This window comes from Herpailurus yagouaroundi, unplaced genomic scaffold (assembly GCF_014898765.1).
Source record: "Herpailurus yagouaroundi ecotype Mexico unplaced genomic scaffold, PumYag 355, whole genome shotgun sequence".
NCBI lineage: Eukaryota > Metazoa > Chordata > Mammalia > Carnivora > Felidae > Herpailurus > Herpailurus yagouaroundi.
Genome location: NW_024412572.1, coordinates 1999531 through 2018373, shown reverse-complemented (window position 1 = coordinate 2018373; position 18843 = coordinate 1999531). Strand labels below are relative to the sequence as shown.

General features: G+C 54.3%; 2 protein-coding genes across 3 annotated transcripts in view; both read right to left on the bottom strand.

The window, feature by feature from the left end:
- Positions 1-873: 873 nt before the first annotated feature.
- IFFO1 (intermediate filament family orphan 1) lies at positions 874-13955 on the bottom strand. The gene is made up of 11 exons (XM_040462640.1): positions 13134-13955; positions 9431-9663; positions 9287-9291; positions 8962-9057; positions 8138-8278; positions 7788-7796; positions 6974-7131; positions 6729-6849; positions 6369-6464; positions 2542-2672; positions 874-1975 (listed from the first exon to the last, which is right to left on the bottom strand). Exons 1-11 carry the CDS (start codon positions 13904-13906, stop codon positions 1867-1869), a joined length of 1872 nt encoding a protein of 623 aa, XP_040318574.1. The 5' UTR covers positions 13907-13955; the 3' UTR covers positions 874-1866.
- A 483-nt stretch (positions 13956-14438) lies between these two features.
- Positions 14439-18843, bottom strand: part of NOP2 (NOP2 nucleolar protein) — a 10038-nt gene continuing 5633 nt past the window's right edge. For both annotated transcript variants that reach the window (XM_040462661.1, XM_040462662.1), the window contains exons 10-16: positions 18343-18430; positions 18126-18266; positions 17408-17547; positions 17172-17261; positions 16883-17005; positions 16534-16762; positions 14439-15221 (exon numbers count right to left, since the gene is read on the bottom strand). In XM_040462661.1, coding sequence (XP_040318595.1) covers positions 14563-15221; positions 16534-16762; positions 16883-17005; positions 17172-17261; positions 17408-17547; positions 18126-18266; positions 18343-18430 — 1470 coding nt within the window. In that variant the 3' untranslated portion in view covers positions 14439-14562. The remainder of the gene's footprint in view (positions 15222-16533; positions 16763-16882; positions 17006-17171; positions 17262-17407; positions 17548-18125; positions 18267-18342; positions 18431-18843) is intronic.

Below are 18843 nucleotides of genomic sequence, written 5' to 3'. Positions count from 1 at the left end.
ACATGTGCATGGGCACTCACTAATTTGAAGACCAGTCTGTCTTCGCTTTGGCTTTAGTTTCCCTCCAAGGCTTTTAGGTGCTATGTGATGGGGCATGTCCACTTCAGAGGACAAGGCTGTTTTGTCACTGGGTCACCTGGCTTCCTCCCTCTGAAAGCTGTTCTGTCTGCCGCCCTCTGGAGGAGGAACACTGGCACAGGGAGTCAGGGCTTAGGAATTGGGCTACCAAGTCCTCGCGGCCTTGACTGGTTACCTGGTCACTCAGAAGCAGAGCGCTAGCGACGTGGAATACAGTCGAACCACCAGGGTGCAAATTCCACCCTGCCTCACAGGTGTGAGGTCTTGAGTAAATTATTTACTTTTGTGTGCCCTAGTTACTCATCTGCAAAGTGATCCGCTACACCCAGCCCCTAAAGGTTTTCCAGAAGGATTATGTTCAGTCGGCTACATAAGTGCACAGCACTGTGCAGCAAATGATCAGGAAAAGGGGTAATGCCCACCGCGGTTTAAGAGGATTACTCCCGTCATCTGTGGGTGAGGACTCCGTGGGCAGAGACACAGGCTGGCACCAGCCACGTGGGCAGAGGCCCTGGTTCTGGGCCCAGAACCAGACTTGGCCCCAGCTTGTGTCTCTCTAGTATTTTTTGTGACTTTTTAAAACTTTTTTGTTGAGGTATAACTTACAGAGGGTTAAATGCACAAACTGTGGTCCAGGGCCTCTGCCACTTGTTCAACTTGGGCAAGTTACCTACCACCTCCAGGTGCCTTCCTTTACACTTGCTTGTATGTCGAGGGAGGAAAACCGGTGTGTGCCTCACAGAGGGGATGGTGTAGCTACTACCAGAAAGTGCTTGAAACAGTGACACAGAAGTGTTCAATAAATACTCGCCAGTTTCATTATTATTAAAGACTCCATTCAAATGTCCGCTCAGCACAGCTTCCCTCAGGCAGTTATGCTGACGTGTCCGCATTCACGGCTCCCCAGTTTCTCCCAAGCTTTTCCAAGTCCAGGACATCTCAGCCTGCTGCTCTCAGTGTATGACAGGCACGGAGGAGGCACATCTTCAGCTGATACTTGAAGAAACTGAGACCCTGAGCACACATGTACACACACACACACACACACACACACGCACACACACATACAAGTAGCTTCACCTTTTTCTCTGCCACTCAGCATTGGGAAACTTCCATCTCCCTCCACGGTACTGCACCCAGTCGGATCCAGAAGCCGCCTAGACCGGAGGCCCCTTCAATGCATGGCACTTCCATAAAGGACGGGTCACAGCCCCATCACTGCCATCCACGGGTGGATGACAACGCAAGGGGGGACAGAGCGCCCTGCCCGGTCCCGCCTCCCCTCCACCTGCACCTTGGAGGGAAGCCCTCTCCCACTGCATGTGTGTTGCACAAGCCCTGGAAGGACCAGCCTAATCCACTTCATACCAGTGCCTGGGCCAGTTAGCACCAGTACAGAATCAAAGACAGTAAGCTGGCTCGAGGCCTCAAGAGATGGAAGATCTGACAATCACATTCCTTACTCAATGGAGAAAGTAAGGGGCCACGATCGCTCTGGCAGCATTTTAAAGATGAGAAGTAGCAGACGCCCACGCGTGAAGGCAGGAGAGCCCCAGCTGTGGTGGGAGTCACCTGGGAAGGGCAGGCTGAGCCTCGCTCCAGACACCTCAGAACCCTGAAGGCCAAGGACTAAGGCAGGAAGCCCGAGGGAGGAGCGCCCCAGTCCCCAGGGGCGAGGCTTGGTGCGGCGGGACGGATGGCGTTCCCCTTCTGTGAACCCCCCACCCCTCTGCCTCTGTGAGTTCCCGGCAGGGTGGGGCCCCAGTCCACCAGGCTGGAGGTAGGTCCCTATCTCATGGAGCTATCAGATGAGACATCGCGATCGGAGTCCTCAGTCTCGCTTGGCGGCGGCGGCGGCGGGTCGCTAAGCGGGACCGCAGTGAAAGCAGGAGACTTTCTAGAAAAAAACACCAGTTGTCACCTTGGGGCAGGGAGGAATCCTGATGACACTGGCATTCCTCTCCCGTGGCCTTACTCTCTGGCAGGCCAGTGAATGCCATCTCAGGCAAGGGCAGGAGGGCCACAGGGGTGAGGGTGGATGCAGGGTGAGGGCAGTGGGGAAGGGAGAGGGAAATCCCTCCCGCCCCACCCTGATGGGGGATATGGTCCCTGTCTTTATCCTGGGGACTCTGGGAGGCTCAGAGTTCAGAAATATCTCAAATCGCAGTATGAGAGATGTTGTCTGAGCCCGAGTGCAGACTTGATGGCCCCAGCTTTGTGTCTCTCTGTAGTATTTTTGTGACTTTTTAGAACTTACTTTTTTGTTGGGGTTTAACTCACAGAGAGATGCACGAACTGGGCCTGGCTTTCGAAAACAAACTGCCCTCATGCCCCTTCTGTTCCTTGCCGGTTTTTAGCTACGGGGTTCTTAGGGCTTGCCCACCAACGGCCTCTGGTGCATGCAGCCTTGGAGGAGGACACAGAAGGCGGGCCGCACCCCACGCTCCAGGGGGAGGTCCTCACCGGTCTCCAGACTGGGTGATTAGCCGACGGCAGGTCTCCATCTGCACGTCCAAGCCCCGCTTCATGCTGCACATCTCCATGTACTCGTGCAAGTGCCGGTTCATGTCATTCTTGGCCGTGGCCAGCTCCAGCTGTGGCAGGCGCAGGACGAGACCATCCAGGTCAGCAGTGCCCCTGCCCCTAACCCCCAGGGGCTAACACACCAAGAGCACCAGGCATGGGGCCCAGGTGGCCACGGGTGAAGGCTCAGATTTCAAAATAAGTCAGATGCTAGTGCCTGGGTGGCTCAGTCAGCGAAGTGGCTGACTCTTGACTTTGGCTCAGGTCATGATCTCACGGTTCGTGAGCTCAAGCCCAGCACTGGGCTCTGTGCTCACAGCAAGGAGCCTGCTTCATACCCTCTGCCTCCCTCTTTCTGCCCTTCCCCTGCTCCGTGTCTCTCTCTCTCTCTCTCTCAAAAATAAACATTTTTTTTTAAATAAAAAAGTCCGATCAAGCCAGAAGTCACCAATATACCATCATTCCTTTTAGTTTTCCTGGGGATCTTTGCCTACAGAGGAAGGCAGAGGTCTCTGCTACAGGCCTGCATTCTTGCAACAGACCTTTACTGACAAAAGGAACCTAAGTGTGGGCAGGACAGAGAGCCCAGGGTGGCTATCTGTGCACGGCCTTGCTCCCTCCCTGGGCTTCCTGCAGGCCCAATACAATGCTGTACCCAGTCTGTCTCCCTCACTAATTTGGGTGCTCCTGGAAGGTGGTCACAGGCCTTTTTAAAATTTTTTAATTTTATTTTTCATAGAGAGAGACAGAGCACAAGTGGGGGAAGGGCAAGAGAGAAGGAGACACGGAATCTGAAGCAGGCTCCAGGCTCTGAGCTGTCAGCACAGAGCCCGACACGGGGCTCGAACCCACAAACCACAAGATCATGACCTGAGCCGAAATCAGAAGCTCAACCAACTGAGCCACCCAGGCGCCTCCATTTTTTTTTTTTTTTTTAATGTTTATTTTTCAGAGAGAGAGAGCACAAGCGGGGGAGGGGGCAGGGAGAAAGGGGGACAGAGGATCTGAAGTGGGTTCCGTGCTGACAGCAGTGAGCCCCATGAGGGGCTTGAACTCACAAACCTCGAGATCACAACCTGAGTTGAAGTCAGAAGCTCAACCAACTGAACCACCCAGGCGCCCCCGCTCCCAGCCCCAGATCTTACTCATCTCTGCATGTGCCCAGCCCCAAGATGGGAAATTACTTAGTGAGCCTTTTTGAAGTAGCCATAAGCCTCATGGCACAAAGGAGGGGACCTGCCCCACACTGTTGAAAGAGGCTCAATCCTCCTCTTATCACTCTCATCTCCTGAGTGGGCAGTTCTCAGAATCCAACAGAAAGACTTCTGCCACACCCAATGTCCTACTGCGTATAAGATGTATCCCGGTTCAAGAAATGTTACATGTGGGAAAAGGTGGGCTCAGAATCAAGGAAATACGAACTCCCTCTGAGCCAGATTCTGCCACAGGCTTTGAGGTAGAGCTGAGAGGAGGGGTGATGTGGAAAAGATCTGGGCCAGAGACAATCTGCTGCCTCTCTTTGTTTGGGGTACAAAGGACAGGGGCCAAACAGAGAGGCAGAATAAAATGGCTTGGAAGTAACCTGCTTGACTGCCTGAGAGCAAAGAGAAAGGGTAGGAAACTACCCGTGAATAATCTGAATTGAAGAAACCACCCAGAACTAATCCAAACTGGACAGGGAGAGGATGGGAACTGGGAGGAAGAAGTAAATGGGTCACAGGGCCGGAGAGAAGAGATGGTGGCCTGGGTGGGTCAGAAGCCTAGTGAGTACAGCTCGGATGGCGGCCCTGGTTCCAGAGCAGCAGGGCGTGCTCAGTGCAGGAAGGCATGATGTCACCAGCTCTTGCCCAGATTGGCTGCCACCTACACCCCAATTTCTCCAGCTAAGGAGAGCAGCAGGGGAAGGGGCTAGCTTCCGGAGCCCAGCACTCACCAGGACAGGAAAGAAAGAAATGAAGCAATTATATTCTATCCAAAGACAAGGCTAGGACCACCAGCTGTCTGTACATATCTGTACATATGCCCTTACTTCATGCATTTAAAGCAGGGGTGAGGAGGGGCGCCTGGATGGCTCAGTCGGTTGGGCGTCTGACTTCCTCTCAGGTCATGATCTCACAGTTCATGAGTCCTAGCCCTGTGTCGGGCTCTGTGCTGACAGTTTAGAGCCTGGAGCCTGCTTTGGACCCTGTGTCTCCCTCTGTCTCTGCCTTCCCCTGCTCACGCGCTGTTTCTCAAAAATGAATAAACATTAAAGAAATTTTTTTTTTTTTTTTAATTTTAAAGCAGGGGTGAGGAGAGGCAGCACCACAGTTGGGAGACATCTAACAGCCTCCACTGAAAACTGCAGACTCACTGTGTGGCCAGAGACAGGGTAGGGCTGGGACTAGATGGAGAGGAAGGATGAACTCCCTCCCAACCTCCACCTGGGCCTTGGCTTTACCACCAACAATGGGAAATGCTCCTTGCATCTATGCCAGTGACCCCAGGATGGGTCACCAGGGTCAGCACTGCACCCAAAGCCCCCTGTCAGCTCTCCCAACACCTCTCCTAACACCAATCAGCTGCGAGAAAAGAGGAAGACTGGGACATGGGTGTCAAGGAGCGAGCAGAGAGCGCCTCTCCCTTCCCCTCTACTCAACAGAGAACAGAAACCTAGCTGCGCCTTTAAAACTTAGCATCTGTCTGCCTGGGCAAGCAACAAAAACAGGCTGGCTTAAAGGAGCAGGACCACTTGATGTGTGTTGGGAGGATGAGCATGTAGGAGAATCATCTGTCAACTTCCATCTCAAAATGCGGGCGGCGTGAGACAAGCAAGGGTATAAATGTGCTACGTGGGCTTGAAGAGAGGCCCAGAGTTACAGAGGCCCACATGCGTCTTCCCCAAGCCGGAGCGCTCAGGGCCAGGGAAGGGTCCTCTCCATGAGCAGGAGGGCACCCAGGATCCGCAGCCAGCCCCCTCCCCTCAGCCCCGCCACCCAGGGTGCCACAAACCGCCACAGCCCTGCAGACCTAGCATCTAAGTTAGAGCACCCGCTTCCCTTGCCATCTCGAGAAGGATCTTCCAGGCTAGGGAATGACAATGGAGGTTCCTCCATCAGCTGAAAGGCTGAACTGAAGAATCACCCAAGTTCAAGTTCACTTCTTAGAGGACTCCACTATCACACCACCAGGAGTGATAATACTAATAAAGCCGCCATGCAGTATGCTTACTAGGAGACAGACACTGCCCTCAGCTCTACGTGTGCATCATTTCATTTGATCTTCAAACAACCCTGTGAGGAAGGTACGATCAAGATCCCGCTTGAGGGGCACCTGGGTGGTTCAGTCAGTTAAGGATCTGACTCTTGATTTCCGTTTGGGTCATGATCTCACGGTTTGTGAGTTCAAGCCCCGAACTGGGCTCTGTGCTAGCAGTGAGGAGCCTGGTTGGGATTCTGTATCTCCCTCTCTCTCTCTGCCCCTCCCCACTCACTCTGTCTCTCTGTCAAAATAACTAAGCTTAAAAAAAAAAAAAAAAAAAAGGTCCCGCGTGACAACTAAAACAGGCTGAGAGACCATAAGCAGCCTGTTAGAAGTTGGAGTGGTAGAAAGTAGGTGACAGGGCTGAGATCGGAGCCCACATCCGTCCTCCTCCCTGGAGAACCTGAGGTCTTTCTTAAGGTTCCACCCCCACAAAAGAAACGGGGAAGGCCTGGTGTCTGGGGTCCCGCCGCCCCGCTCACAACCCACGGGCCACCCGTGGGCCTCGGCTTCAACGCCAGTCTTACCTCTATTTGGTCAATGGTTTCCTGATATTCTTTTTCCCGGGTTTTGAACAGGGACTCGGTATCTTTGATCACCTTCTCCAAACTGTCTTCCTGCTGCTGAAGCGGAAAGGGAAGCAAGGGAGAGGCCAATGGGGAGGGTGGTGGGGGCATTCCACAGGGGCGAGCCAGGGGAGAGAGAGAGAATCCGGTTAAAGGAAGCTGCTGAAAGCCGAGAGAAGGAAGAAGGAAGACGGGAGAGGCAGGTACAGGATGGAGGCCACAGAGGGAAAGCAGCAAGGAGTGCAGGGAGGGGAGGGGGGGACGGGGCGTCCAGCTGGGGGGCAGGACTGGCGGGGCCCTGAGGCCGGGAGGGGCCGTTACCTCTCCCTGCGCCTCTGCGGCTGCCATGGCATAGCCTGAGAAATCCTCCCAAAGCAGCAGGGTCTCCTCAGTCTCCTCCCAAGTCAGGCTGTCACAGTCGTCCTCAAAATCATACTCCCTCCTAGAGACAGGGAACCCGCTGTCAAGAGGGGGGTGGGGCCTTCCTGCGGGCGGAGGGCCACTGTCGGGGAGCTCCGGCCTCTGGGGGGGCTGCTGAGGGTGGGCCTGGAGGACTCGGGACTCACAGCTGGTTGAGCATGCGCTGCATCTCCTCGTTGATGCTGAGGGCTGTGCTCTCCTCCTCATCCCCATCGGGCTGGCGGGGCCCATCACTCTCCGACAGGGAGGTGTCCTCCTCGATGGCAGCCTTGCGCTCCCGCTTCCGCCCCCCCATGGATGGGACCTTAATGGGAGACAAGTGCAGAGACTACAGAGACGAGGCCGGGTGCATGAGGAGAAGGGCGGGTGGGCGCCGGCAGGGGTGGGGCGGGTGGGAGGGGAGAAGCGTGAACCAGCGGGAGGGCGGGGTGGACAGAGAGAGAAGACACAGTTACAACGACAGGAACAGACACCAGAGTTACCGAGAGACAGGCAGACAGACACAGATGGGGACAGGGCTGCAGACTGAGAAGGAAGAAAAAGAAGAAACAGAAAATAGGGCGGTAAGATCAGGGGAGAAATGGCCTGTTGTGACCACGCTATGATGTGCATAATGGCTACAGAGAATTTGTTTTCTTAAAAAAAAAAAAAAAAAAAAAAAAGTCTTTCTAATGAAATGACCAAACTAAAAGGAAAGTTTTTGGCTGCAAGGAAGAGGAGGACGCGGTGTAGACAAAGGAGAACCTGAATCATATATCCAGATCTGGAAAGCCGCAGAAGGGATAGAAATGAAGCAAAGAGGGCACGAGGTAGAGTAAAGGGGGGAAGGGCAAGGAAAACAGAGACAGGAAAAGAAATCTGTGCTGAAAAGCCCAGCGGGTCAAAACTGACGGCCAAGGCCTGGGTGGTTTAGAAACTGGGACTGGGACATTAAAAAGCTTGCATGAGAGCAAAACTAACCAGCTTCTTCTGTGGAGAAAGCAAGAAAAGATGAAAGAAAGAGAGGAGAGGAGGTGGACAGAGGAGAGAGAGAGGGAGGGGAGAGATGGTGTTAGAGACGCTTCCAAACCTTCTCTTTCAGAGGCTGTTCCTTGCCCCCCAAGACTCGTCCCACCAAGGGCCCCAGGGGGCCGAGGTAAGGTCCTCCAAGAAGGAGGGCAGGGCCCGGCTCCCAGCCAGCAATGATGCAAGGTTCACGGCCTGCCCCCACCCTCTCCTGAGGAGCTCAGGCACCGGGGAGGTGTGGGCAGGGTGTCTGGGGCCAAGGCCTGCCCTCGTCCCGGGGCCTGCGGGCAGCCCAGTGCCCTCACCTGGAACATCTTGATCATGTCCTCACAGTTGCGCTGCTGAGCCACGTCGCATAGTTTGGCGGTGATGTCGATGCGGCGACAGATGTCCATATCTACCTTCATGGCCTTTTCCTGGATCTTTGTGTCCAGCTCAGACAGGTTCTGTCCGGGGAACGCAGGGAGCAGTGAGGAGGCAGCCAGCACTCCAGACAAGGACCAGTAAGGGCCCTGGCAAGACCCTCACTCTTCCAGTCACATATCACCGCTGACCCGTCCTCCTGGACACCCTCCCCCGGCACTCGTGGGCTGCTCATGCAGCTGGCGCGCTGTTCGCACGGGCGAACTGGACACGGTGGCCCGGGACGTGCAGGGGCTCCCTCCCAGAACTTACGCTGCCAGAGAGAGAGGCCAGTGGCAGTTACAAGAGTGGAGAAAGTATTACAAGAAGAACGGCTGACACTTCAGCATTACGTCTGTGCCAGCATGGTGCTAAGTAGAGTATGTCTTCACGGGCACGCGCCTTGCCTCGCCCATTCCACAGAGGACACAGGCAGAGCGGTGGGGGGACTCACCAGGGCCACACTGCTAGCAGCTTGCAGAGCCGGGATCTGGCCTCTTAACTAACTGCTTAACCACCTCTAGAAATGAGGGAGGCCACTCTGCCTCTCAGACACGACACTGGGACTTCCGTTCCTTCTCTCCCTCTTGAATGAGGGTGGGGTGGGGGGCAGGCAGAGGGAGAGGCACGGCACACCAGGCAGCGGCAGTGACCAGGAAGTCAACCGGCCCAAACTCGAGGGGCCCGCCTGCTCTGGCCGGTTTCGGGGTGCGGCGGCTGCACTCACATTGCTCATGAGCCCCTTGAAGACCACTAGCTCCGCTTTCAACTGCTCCACCTTCATCGCTAGCTCCTCCTGGCAGGCGTCAGCCTCTTGGGCTTCCTGCAGTCAGGGAGAAAGCCCCACCGTTAGCGGCTAGCGGCGCTGCCGAGGTAGGAGGCAGATGAAGACAAGGAAGGGCGGCGGGGGCCCGCGGGGCAGACGGGGCGGGGGGGGGGGGGGCAGGGAGGGAACGTGGGTGCAGAGTCCCACCCCGCCCCGGCAGCTCCCTGCTCCCCACCCCTCTGGCTCAGGCCTCTCCCTGACTCTAGGTCTGGTGCCCTAGATGCACCGGGGCTGTGGGCAGCCATGTCTGGCCGGCCAGCGGGTGGCCAGCCGCAGCTGTCCGGTGGCTTCACACTTCCTGGCAAGTGCGAGTCGGCCAGCTGCCTTCCCGGAACCTCTGGGCCGCGCCCCAGGAACTGTATTTAAGAGCAACTGCTGCCACTGTGCTCCCTCATGGCGCCCATCCCCTCAGGCCCCAGCCCCACCAGCTGCCTGGCTGGCCTCCTCCCCTGTCCTGCCCGCACCAGACCACCAGGCCCACCAGCCCGGTCCCCCACCTTCAGTGGCACAGATCCGGTCTCCCGCCTCCTGCCTGCACCAGACCAGGGCTCCTCTAGCCCGCTGCCCTGCCTCTTGTGGTGCCATTTAACCCTGGAGAAGCAGCTGCAGGACACACACCACATCAACAGAGTTGGTCAAGAGCCTGGTAGGAGATGCTCAAAGTCCATCCCCCACAAGCTCCAGAAACCACCCACCCAGGACCCGTGGAAGCGAGCCGTAGAGAGGAGACCGGGCTGGCCCTGAAGCAAGAAACTTGTGGGAAGCAGGAGCCTGGAGTTCCCAGGCACCCAAACCTGGAGGGACAGGGAGATCAGAGTATGAAAAAGAGCCTTGCTCTACAGTGGCTGGGAACCAAAAGCAGCATGTCCTAGGCTCTAGAATTCCGAGACTAGAACCCCAAGTGGCTAAAAGACACCCTTGGCCGCAGGCAGGGTTGGCTGCCCGGGGCTAGGTTTTTCACTCAATGTGAGTCCACGGTGAGCCGGCGCACAGGCCCTGGCATCGCCAAGGTGAAAGGGCAGTGGAGGCGGCCATGGCCCTGCTTAGGGTTTTGGGACCCTGCGAGGGTGGCCAGGATGGCAGAACTTCTCAGACCCCGTTCACACAGACTCTCAGTGCCTGCTGCTTCTTCCAGTGTGAGAAAGGAGGGGATGATACCACGAGAGAAACCGCAGTATCAGAAACATGGCTTAAGTCTCAAAGAGGACGGCAAGAAAAATGAAAGCCCAAGCGAGTGAGTTCTGCAGACATGGGACTCAATCCTCCCTTCCCCACCTCCATCCTCCCCCCCAACTCTCCTTCCTCCTCTCCTCCCCGGGTTCGCCTGCAGCCTCTTCCCTGTTCCTCCCCCCCATCTGCACTGCAGTGTTCCTAATAATAACTCCTCTACATCACCCGCTGCCCCTCCCGCATGGGCAGGGAAGAGGCGGCCAGCCTGGCCACCACCCTGCTGGCCCATCACACAGCCCAGCCCCAGGCCCTCTTGGCTCTCTGTCCACCCTTCTCTGCTGCCCCCATGTCCTTCCCACTTTTGCACTGGCATTCTCAGACAGTCGGGGCCAGTGAGGGGCCCTCGCAGCATCAAGTTATACAGTTTCATAGATAAGACTTTATCTTTTTGAGGCCTGTGGTTTCTCCATCTACAACCTGAAGGCATGGAATGCAGTACCCTCATACTCCTGAGCCTGTGAGTCCCTGGAGAAAGAAAGCAAGACTCACAAGGTGACGATGGCCCTGGACAAGATGCATGGGAAAGGGTAGCAAGCGACAAATTCAGGTAGAAATTTAAGTAAGGAAATTAGGGAAGGATTGAGATGAACACAGTCTTAGAACACACACAAAAAATCTGAAAATAAGTCATCTAGAAGTTACTAGAATTCTTTAAAATTTATTAATTTTTTTTAGTATAATCTCTACACCCAACATGGGGCTCAAACTCAGGACCCCGAGATCAAGAGTCACATGGTCCCCCTGGATGCTTACTAGAATCCTATTTGCTCTCCATCCAGACTTTCCCACAAATAGGTTCCTTCCGACCTCCATTCAAATCTCATCTCACTTACAAGGTCCCCTAGACATGAGTAGAATTTGAACAATTTCCGTGTATTCTGTGTTTACTAAAGACCTCTCTCCCAAATAAATTATATCCTGGAGCAAAGTGAGGAAGCCGGGGCCATTCCTACACTAGAAAAACTGAGTGAGGCCAGGAAAGAGAGATCCACCCAAGGCTGCACACAGCAGGGGTGCTGAAAATAGAACCCAGGAGGCTTCAGCTCCTTCCCAGTTTAGTGCTCAAGCTATACCCATGACTTCCGGGCTACTGACAGGAGCTACAGTGTTGCTTTAAAGAGAACAGAACGAGGGCACAGGATCTGGGGTGGAAGAATGAGTAACTGCCAGTGTCACGTACCATACAACTCTAGCTGCGGGGCCCTCTGCACAGCAGCATGCTGCAGAGCGATGAGCTCATCAGTCCCCAAGGAATAACTCTCTGCTGCCCTGGACAGCTGGACCAAGGACAAACACTCTTTCAGTTAAGAAAAAAAAAAAAAAAAAAAATACCGGAGAACAGCAGTTGTTTCTGTGGTTATGGATGCATTCCAGAACTGCCCCCATTCTGCTGCTGACAGTGTTAATTAACTCGTGCAGGGGCAGGGGCGGGGGCAGAGGCAGGCTGGTTTTGGGTGGCATCTTCGTGATGGCTTTAGGAGGTCTGAGAGTCCCAAAGGTACTTATAACATGGACTACAACGAAGGAAGCCAGCATGAGGACAGGACTCAACCTCAGAAAGCCTGCTGATCTGCGATCTGCTAGACTCTAGCAGGTTACAGACCCCTGAAGGTTGCCCCCAGACTCAGGGGTAATTTCCCATAGCATTCAGCCAAGCCCCAGCCCACACCAAGCTGCAACACAGGACTGCAAAGGTAGTTCCCAGGCCTGTCCACAAGGGGTCAGAGTAGCTGATTAAGAGGTTAAACCTGATGGCGCCCAAACTAAAGCCTCCTTCTGACCTGTCATCCTCCTCCTCCACCATGGCATCCCTCAAAGTCTACAAAGAGCTGGTTGTGCTCGTGCTCCTTACTAATGGCCTGGTTATCAACCCTCTGAGGGATCCACTTGTACAGCCAGCGCTAGCATCACATCCCTTCTCCTGGCCCCTTGTGCTACACTGCCAGTCCCCCGCAGAAAGCCAAATCCTCATCCTCAGGGAGCACTGGGCCTGCCCTCCAGATGCCTTGTACTCGCAGGGTGTGTCCATATTCTCAACTTTTCCCCACTCACTTCCTCTGCTGGCTCTACTCACATTTCGTCATCCTTTGGCTCTTTGTGCTTTTACAGATTCCCCCAGCCTCCATGGCCCTAGGACAACTACCAGTCCCTTCCCCCTTTCCCTAGGGAACTCCTTTTCCCCTTTTTTTCTTTTCTTTTCTTTTTTCTTTCCTTTATTTACTCCACACAATGTTCTGAGGCCCCAGAGCCTTTCATATGGAACTGAGTAGGTAGGTACCCTGTTTCCACCGACACTGCTTTGGGAAACCCAGAGCAGGGGTAGGATCGCCCACTGTGAGATGCAGCCCCTCCCTCACCACCCCCTCCTAATTTCAGTAGACTCCCAAATGAAAGCGATTATCCTTTTGATCAGTACTTGGAGCTTCTATCACAAAAGTGCCCTGGGGGCTGAGACTGGTATTACCCCAGATGTGACCTCTCAAATGTGAGACCCTTTCACATCTCATACAACCCCACAGAACAGGGGCAGCCAAACACTGCGGTCTAGATGAGACAGAAAGAAAAGCCACAAGAAAAATATGTATTCCCCACAGCACTCCGCTCCGAGTCTCCTTCTTCCTGTCACGAGTGCGACTTCTGCATTCCCTGTGGATTCCCGTCTTCCTGTATCCAATGCCGTGTAAATACTTCCAAGCTCCTCCTTACACAGCAGGAACTTTACTCTCATTTTATTCCTCCCTGATTCTTGGGCCGCAACGCTCTCCTCTCCTGGACCCACACCTAGTCCAGGCCCCGTGTGTGGCATGACACTGAGCCCGGTCCCCACCTGCCCGGTCCCCTACCTCCGCTTGTACTCGTCCCGCTCGCGCTTCACTTTAGCCAGGACGTTGTAGAGCGCACGGATCTCGGGGGTGATGGTGTCGATCTGGACGCCCACCCCGTCGGGGTGCACCCACGACAGGCCAGGCCCTTGCACCAGAGTGGGCTCCAGTCCCGGCCCGAGCCGGCGGGCGTGAGAGAAGGACCAGATGGTGCCGGGCATGAAGCGGGCTGACGAGGAGTAGGAGGTGGAGGTGGAGGTGGAGGGCGACGAGTGGCTGGCAGCGGAGGGCACGAGGGGGCCGGCTGGCGAGCGCGCGGGCGAGCCCAGCACCCGCGCCGACTGGGTGCAGACGGCGGCCGGCCGGGCGCCGAGGGGCAGCCCCAGGGGCCGGATGGGGCTGACGAAGCCGGTCTGCACGGCCTGGTCGCGGCGAGCCAGGCCCCGCCGGCCCTGCTTACCCTCCTCCAGCGCCTGCTGCAGCTGCTTCTCCAGCAGCCGGTTGCGGCGCTCCAGCTCGTGCACCTTGGCCAGAAAGCAGCGGAACCGGAGGTTCAGGGTCTTGAGCACGTTGATGTTGGAGCCCAGGTCGTTGCGGAGTGCCATGGCGGCGGGGGGCGCCGGGCCCGGCCCGGGCGGCGAGTAGGCAGCCGGGCCGGCCGGGGCGAGCGGCGCCGGGGACACGTCCCCTCCCCCGGCCAAGTGGTCGCCTCCCAGGGGTTCCCCTAGCGGTCCGGCCAGCCCCTGCTGCTCCTGTTGTAGGAGGAAGAGGTTGGGGCCGAATAACGGATTCATGGCTGCGTCTTCTGCTGGGAGACCGAGACCGCTACAGGAGCAGGGATGGAGGGCAAGGGAGAAGAGCCAATGAGGCGCCAAGCGGACGCGGAACAACCAATCAGACAGCTCGGCGGGAGGGGCAGAGGTCAGGGGGGCGGGGAAGGACAGGGAAGAAGCCAATGAAAGGCTCACTTGGAGGCTGGCACCCGGACCTTTCCGGGTCTGAGGCTGAACGGACCCCAGTCCACGCCTGCAATCCAGCCAGGGTGGCAGAAAGACATAAAATCCAGGCCCTTCAGTACTCCTTGGGTTCTGGTGGCAGGATGTCCATCCTCCCTACATCCCTATTGCCCTCCTCTCCCCGGAGTCCAACTACCCTAAGCTCTGACTCCATGACTCTTCCTCCCTGAGACCACGGAAACCCAGGAGCCTGAAACTGATTTCTCAGTATACCAGTTTCCTCTCTTCAGAGGGTCCCTGTCCCACCTTCCCAGCCCTACCCTTAAGCAGCAAAGCCAGGACCCAGTCCCCTCAAAAAACACACAGTGGCCAGAGAGTATAAAATGCGTATTCAATTTCATATGCACAGTGGGGACACCAACCTCACAGAGGCCATAGTTCCAAACCAGTGATTAACAGTAATGAACCACCCCTGCCTACTTTCAACCATTCGTCTAAGACGACAGATGGCTGCTGCCTCTGGACTGAGATTTTCTCCTCTTCGCTGGTGGGGGCCGGCTGGAACTGAGAAGGGACACAGTGGAAGTCTCAGGCCCCTTGGGGGTGCCATTCTGCTTCCGGAAGGCAGCTTTCTTGAAAGGCTGTTCTGGCAATTGCTGCTTTACCTTCTCAGCCCTTTTGCTGTTTCCAAGGGGCTGATCACAGTCCTCAGGCTTGAGAGTGGCCTGGGTCTTGGAGAGGGATAGCACTGGCACTTCCGTGTCCGTGCCCCTGGAAGCATTCTGCTTTCGGAAGGCAACTTTCTTGGAGGCCTGTGGCATAGCTGACTGTTGCTTTAGTTTCCTAGGCACCTTTGGTCCCCCGATCACTTCAGCTTTTTGAGCTGGCTGGCTGCTATCTTGGAGCTTAGAAGAAGCTTGGGACTTTGTGTCACAAGATACAGTAGGCGAACTTGAGTCTGTCCCTTTGGAGATGCCATTCTGTTTCTGGAAGGAGGCCTTCTTGGGATGTTGCCGTTTCTGCAACTGCTGCTTTGCTTTCACAGCCACTCTGGCTTTCTTGGCAGGATGGCTGCTGCCCTTAGGCTTGGGGGTCATCTGATCTTTCACCTCAGGCAAGTCTAGGTTTGTAGGGGTGGAAGCTGCAGAGTTTCCTGGTTTAAAATTAAGCATATGGTTTGAGAAAATGGGCCTCATCACTGGATCCTCATCATTAGTGGAGCAGGTAAATGGTATTAAGATAAGAAAACTGCCTGGGTACTGTTGGCCAAGTGTTCCACACAGCTGGGATAGTGCCTAAGAGCACACTACCTAAATTCGTATTACTTAACATCACCTGGCCTTTACTCAAGTCATATTTGAACCTCGTATTAAGGAAAAAAGGATCAAAAAAGAAATTACGAGAAAGGGATCATTCCCCACCCATAGGCAAAAAGGTTTCAAACGAAGCTCTGTCCCCTTGAGGGCAGGAGGTAACAAGGCACTCTGAGGAGGAGGGAAATCCTGAATATACCTGAAGCACTGGGCTTTTTAAATCAAAGACCATTTTTTTTTCATGTGGATTTTGATGAGATACAAGAAAATAAGTCACACATAGCAACCAGAAACAAGCCAGTAAGACATAAGTGAGAAATGACATTAAATAGGTACTTTTCAAGTTACAGTGAAAAAAAAAGTTACAGCAAATTTCTCTAGTTCTAGTTCTTAAGGTTTCTGTTAACATTCAGATGTGACTTTTGTGAGGGACATTATTTATAAAGAAAAAAAAAAAAAATCAGGGCACCTGGCTGGCTCAGTCAGTAGAGCACATGATTCTTGATCTCAGGGTAATGAGTTCAAGCCCCATGCTGGGCTTGAACTTAAGAAGTTACTTAAATAAGTAAATAAAAAAATCAACTCAATAAGTCACAATTTGTAGTCCAAGAAACCTGCCTCTCCCTCTTCTAACTAAACCTGGGTTATATCCCAGCATGCAGCACCATAAAGCCTGTTCTAGTAACCCCACCCTTCTCTCTGAGATCCAGGCCAGACTCAAGATGACTGAGAAAAAGAGCTGCAATTAACGTGATGGACTCAGAGAACTGCTGATAGTTCTGAGGAGACTTGTGCCAACCCGGTGCTGACAGTGCTGGACCAGCAGAGGTCTATTACCAGGAAGGCACCCCTTGGCCAAGAAGGAAAAGAAACCACAACTGCATTGGGAGTGCATCTAGTGCCGAAAGACTGCAGCGACTTGGCAGAATCAAGGGAAAAGTCCCCATCTGTACGTGTGCTTTAACATACACTCAAATGGGGTCCAGGCTCCGGAACAATTCTAATTGAAATGAAAGAGGCTTCTCATCCAAGCACGCAAAGGCTGATGTAAGGGAGGCAGAAGTACCTCCCTTCCCTGCGTCACACGCCTCTTTCAAGGCAGAGAGAGCAAAGGTGGTGGGTGATGAAGGGGAGAAAGAGCAGACTGCTTACCTGTTTGGGATTGAGGGATAGAATTAGAGAATTTCTTGAACTTGGCAATAAAGAAACCATCCATATTGTGGGTGTGAGGATAGAAGCGGCGGGTAGAACGCAGAGTGGGGTGGAAGCGCCTTTCTCGAAAGCGAGTAAAACCTTCCTGGCCAAAGTCTAGACCTGTGGGCACCAACCGCACATTCCTCTTTTTCAGGGCATAGTCTACCACCCACTCATTCTCTTCCACCTGGATATGTGGGGGAGACAAAAATGGACGGAAAAGCAGAGCTGGAGTTGAAGAGGGCTCTAAGGGGCAAAGAGACCCCTAGCCCTGTCCCCTCTTGCTCTGCCACAACAAAGGCCTCACCATGATGGAACAAGTGCAGTAGACAAGGTAGCCACCTGTCTTGGAGGTGGCATTGACAGAGTCAATAGCACTCAGGAGCAACTCCTTCTGAAGGTGAGCACAACGCAGGATGTCCTTCTCATCCTGTCCCAAGGAGAGACCGATACGAGGGTGTCAAAACTTCAAAAGGCAGCCTCAGAAGAGGCGAGCTACTAACTGCTCAAGGTGCCCCTCTACCTCTGCAAGGCCCAGCCAAGCCCTCTCAGCTGGCCCCCACTCCCACGCTTAGCCCCACCCCCCAACTCCTCACCTTGTTAGTCTTCACAGCTGGGTCTTTGGAGATGACCCCGGTGCCACTGCAGGGTGCATCCAAAAGTACTCGGTCAAAGCCCCCCACCACCTGGGGAGAAGGGGTAGGTTAGTTAGATGTTTTGGCAACCTGTACCGCACCATTATTTCCTAGGAGCAAGTCTAAATACCGTGAGGTCAGGAAGGGGACAGGTGAACTGGAAGACCTCAAGAGAGACACACATAGGGGAACCCCACCTTGGGGAACTGACGCCCATCGTAGTGGCTGATGATGGTGTTAGTGACTCCCAACCGGTGCAGATTACCCACGACGCTCTTGAGCCGCTCAGCATTGGCATCATTGGCAAGAATCAGACCTGTGTTCTTCATCAGCTGGGCTGAGGGGAGAGAGGGCACAGTGCTCACCAGCCAGCTCCTCTGCCTCCACACCCGCTGGCCACCCTCCTGCCGAAGAACCCGTAAGTGAAGTCTCACTGCTTCAAGGCAACTTCACTCCCAATAAGCCTCCTCCCCACAGTCTACTGTACGGGTCTACCCAATCTGCACTCTGAGATGAACAAGACTGCTGGTGTGGTTTTTTTCGCTGTTACCGAACATCTTTTTGGTGCTAACAGCTAAATGAAATGGTTATGACTACTTATGTGCTGAACACTTGACCAAGGACTTCTAACGGTGTATCTTAATCCTAACAACCCAAGCATAATATAACCCCTAAGCCAAGGACACTTACCACCCCATTTTACAGATAACGAGAGAAGACCAGGGGCTCGCCTGAGGTCATATGGGTAGTTAGTGGCACACATGGGGCTGGACCAGGCTGGCTCCAGAGCCTAGACTCCTCACTACTCTGCTAGTTGCTTGTGTATGGTTTTCTTGCACACTAATAAGTTAGCAACCCCATCTACTCCAAAAGCAGAAAGCCAAATGGCTCCTACCCCACCTTCCCTTCTCATACCTATGTAGCTAGTCTTTCCTCCAGGAGCACAACACATGTCCAGGATCCGCTCGTGTTCCTGGGGTGCCAAGGCCATGACTGGCAACATACTCGAGGCTCCTTGAAGCATATAGTGCCCAGCCAGGTACTCGGGGGTAGCACCTGTGGAAGGACACCCATCTGTGACATGCTGGGACGAGGGCAGGGACAGAAGGGCTTCCAGGCAGGGAACACTTACCAATGGGCACCGAAGAATCATATACCACCAGTCCAGTCTTTGACCACTTGCCCAGGGGATCCAGGTTAACGCCACGGTTAATTAGCGCCTGAAGATAAAATGAAGATTTTAAGACCTTGTAGGTTCCTACACCCAGACAACAGGTGGAAATATGAAAACGTGGTTCTACTGAGGCCTGTGGCACCACCACTTCCAGAGCTTGTAGTCATGATACAATCACCACAGACTCATTGGCTGTGGCCTCTCCCATACCATCCTATGATGTCCTTTCCCTTAGCCTGAGGCTCCAACTCAAGGTCTGAATTCCAGCCCAATGGAGCAGACTGCCAGCTCCTGTCCTTTTGTTTCCTGGAACTGAACTCTGATTTTCCAAAAGCCTCAGGCACCCCTGCCATCCAAAAATGTAACATCACAACACACTAAAGATAATGATCAGGTAGGTTACCTTCGCACCAGGAGAAAGACTACATACAATGCCACACCACTAACCGTAGAACAGTG

What these genes read in the sequence shown, in the direction of transcription:
- IFFO1 (XM_040462640.1), bottom strand. Translation starts at nt 13,906, where the DNA reads ATGAATCCGTTATTCGGCCCCAACCTCTTCCTCCTACAACAGGAGCAG. An exon ending in CGGGACGAGTACAAGCGGAG is followed by an intron (nt 9,664 to 13,133) that starts GTAGGGGACCGG and finishes TGTGTCCTGCAG; the next exon opens with CTGCTTCTCCAGGGTTAAAT. An exon ending in AAACCATTGACCAAATAGAG is followed by an intron (nt 2,673 to 6,368) that starts GTAAGACTGGCG and finishes CGCCTGCCACAG; the next exon opens with CTGGAGCTGGCCACGGCCAA.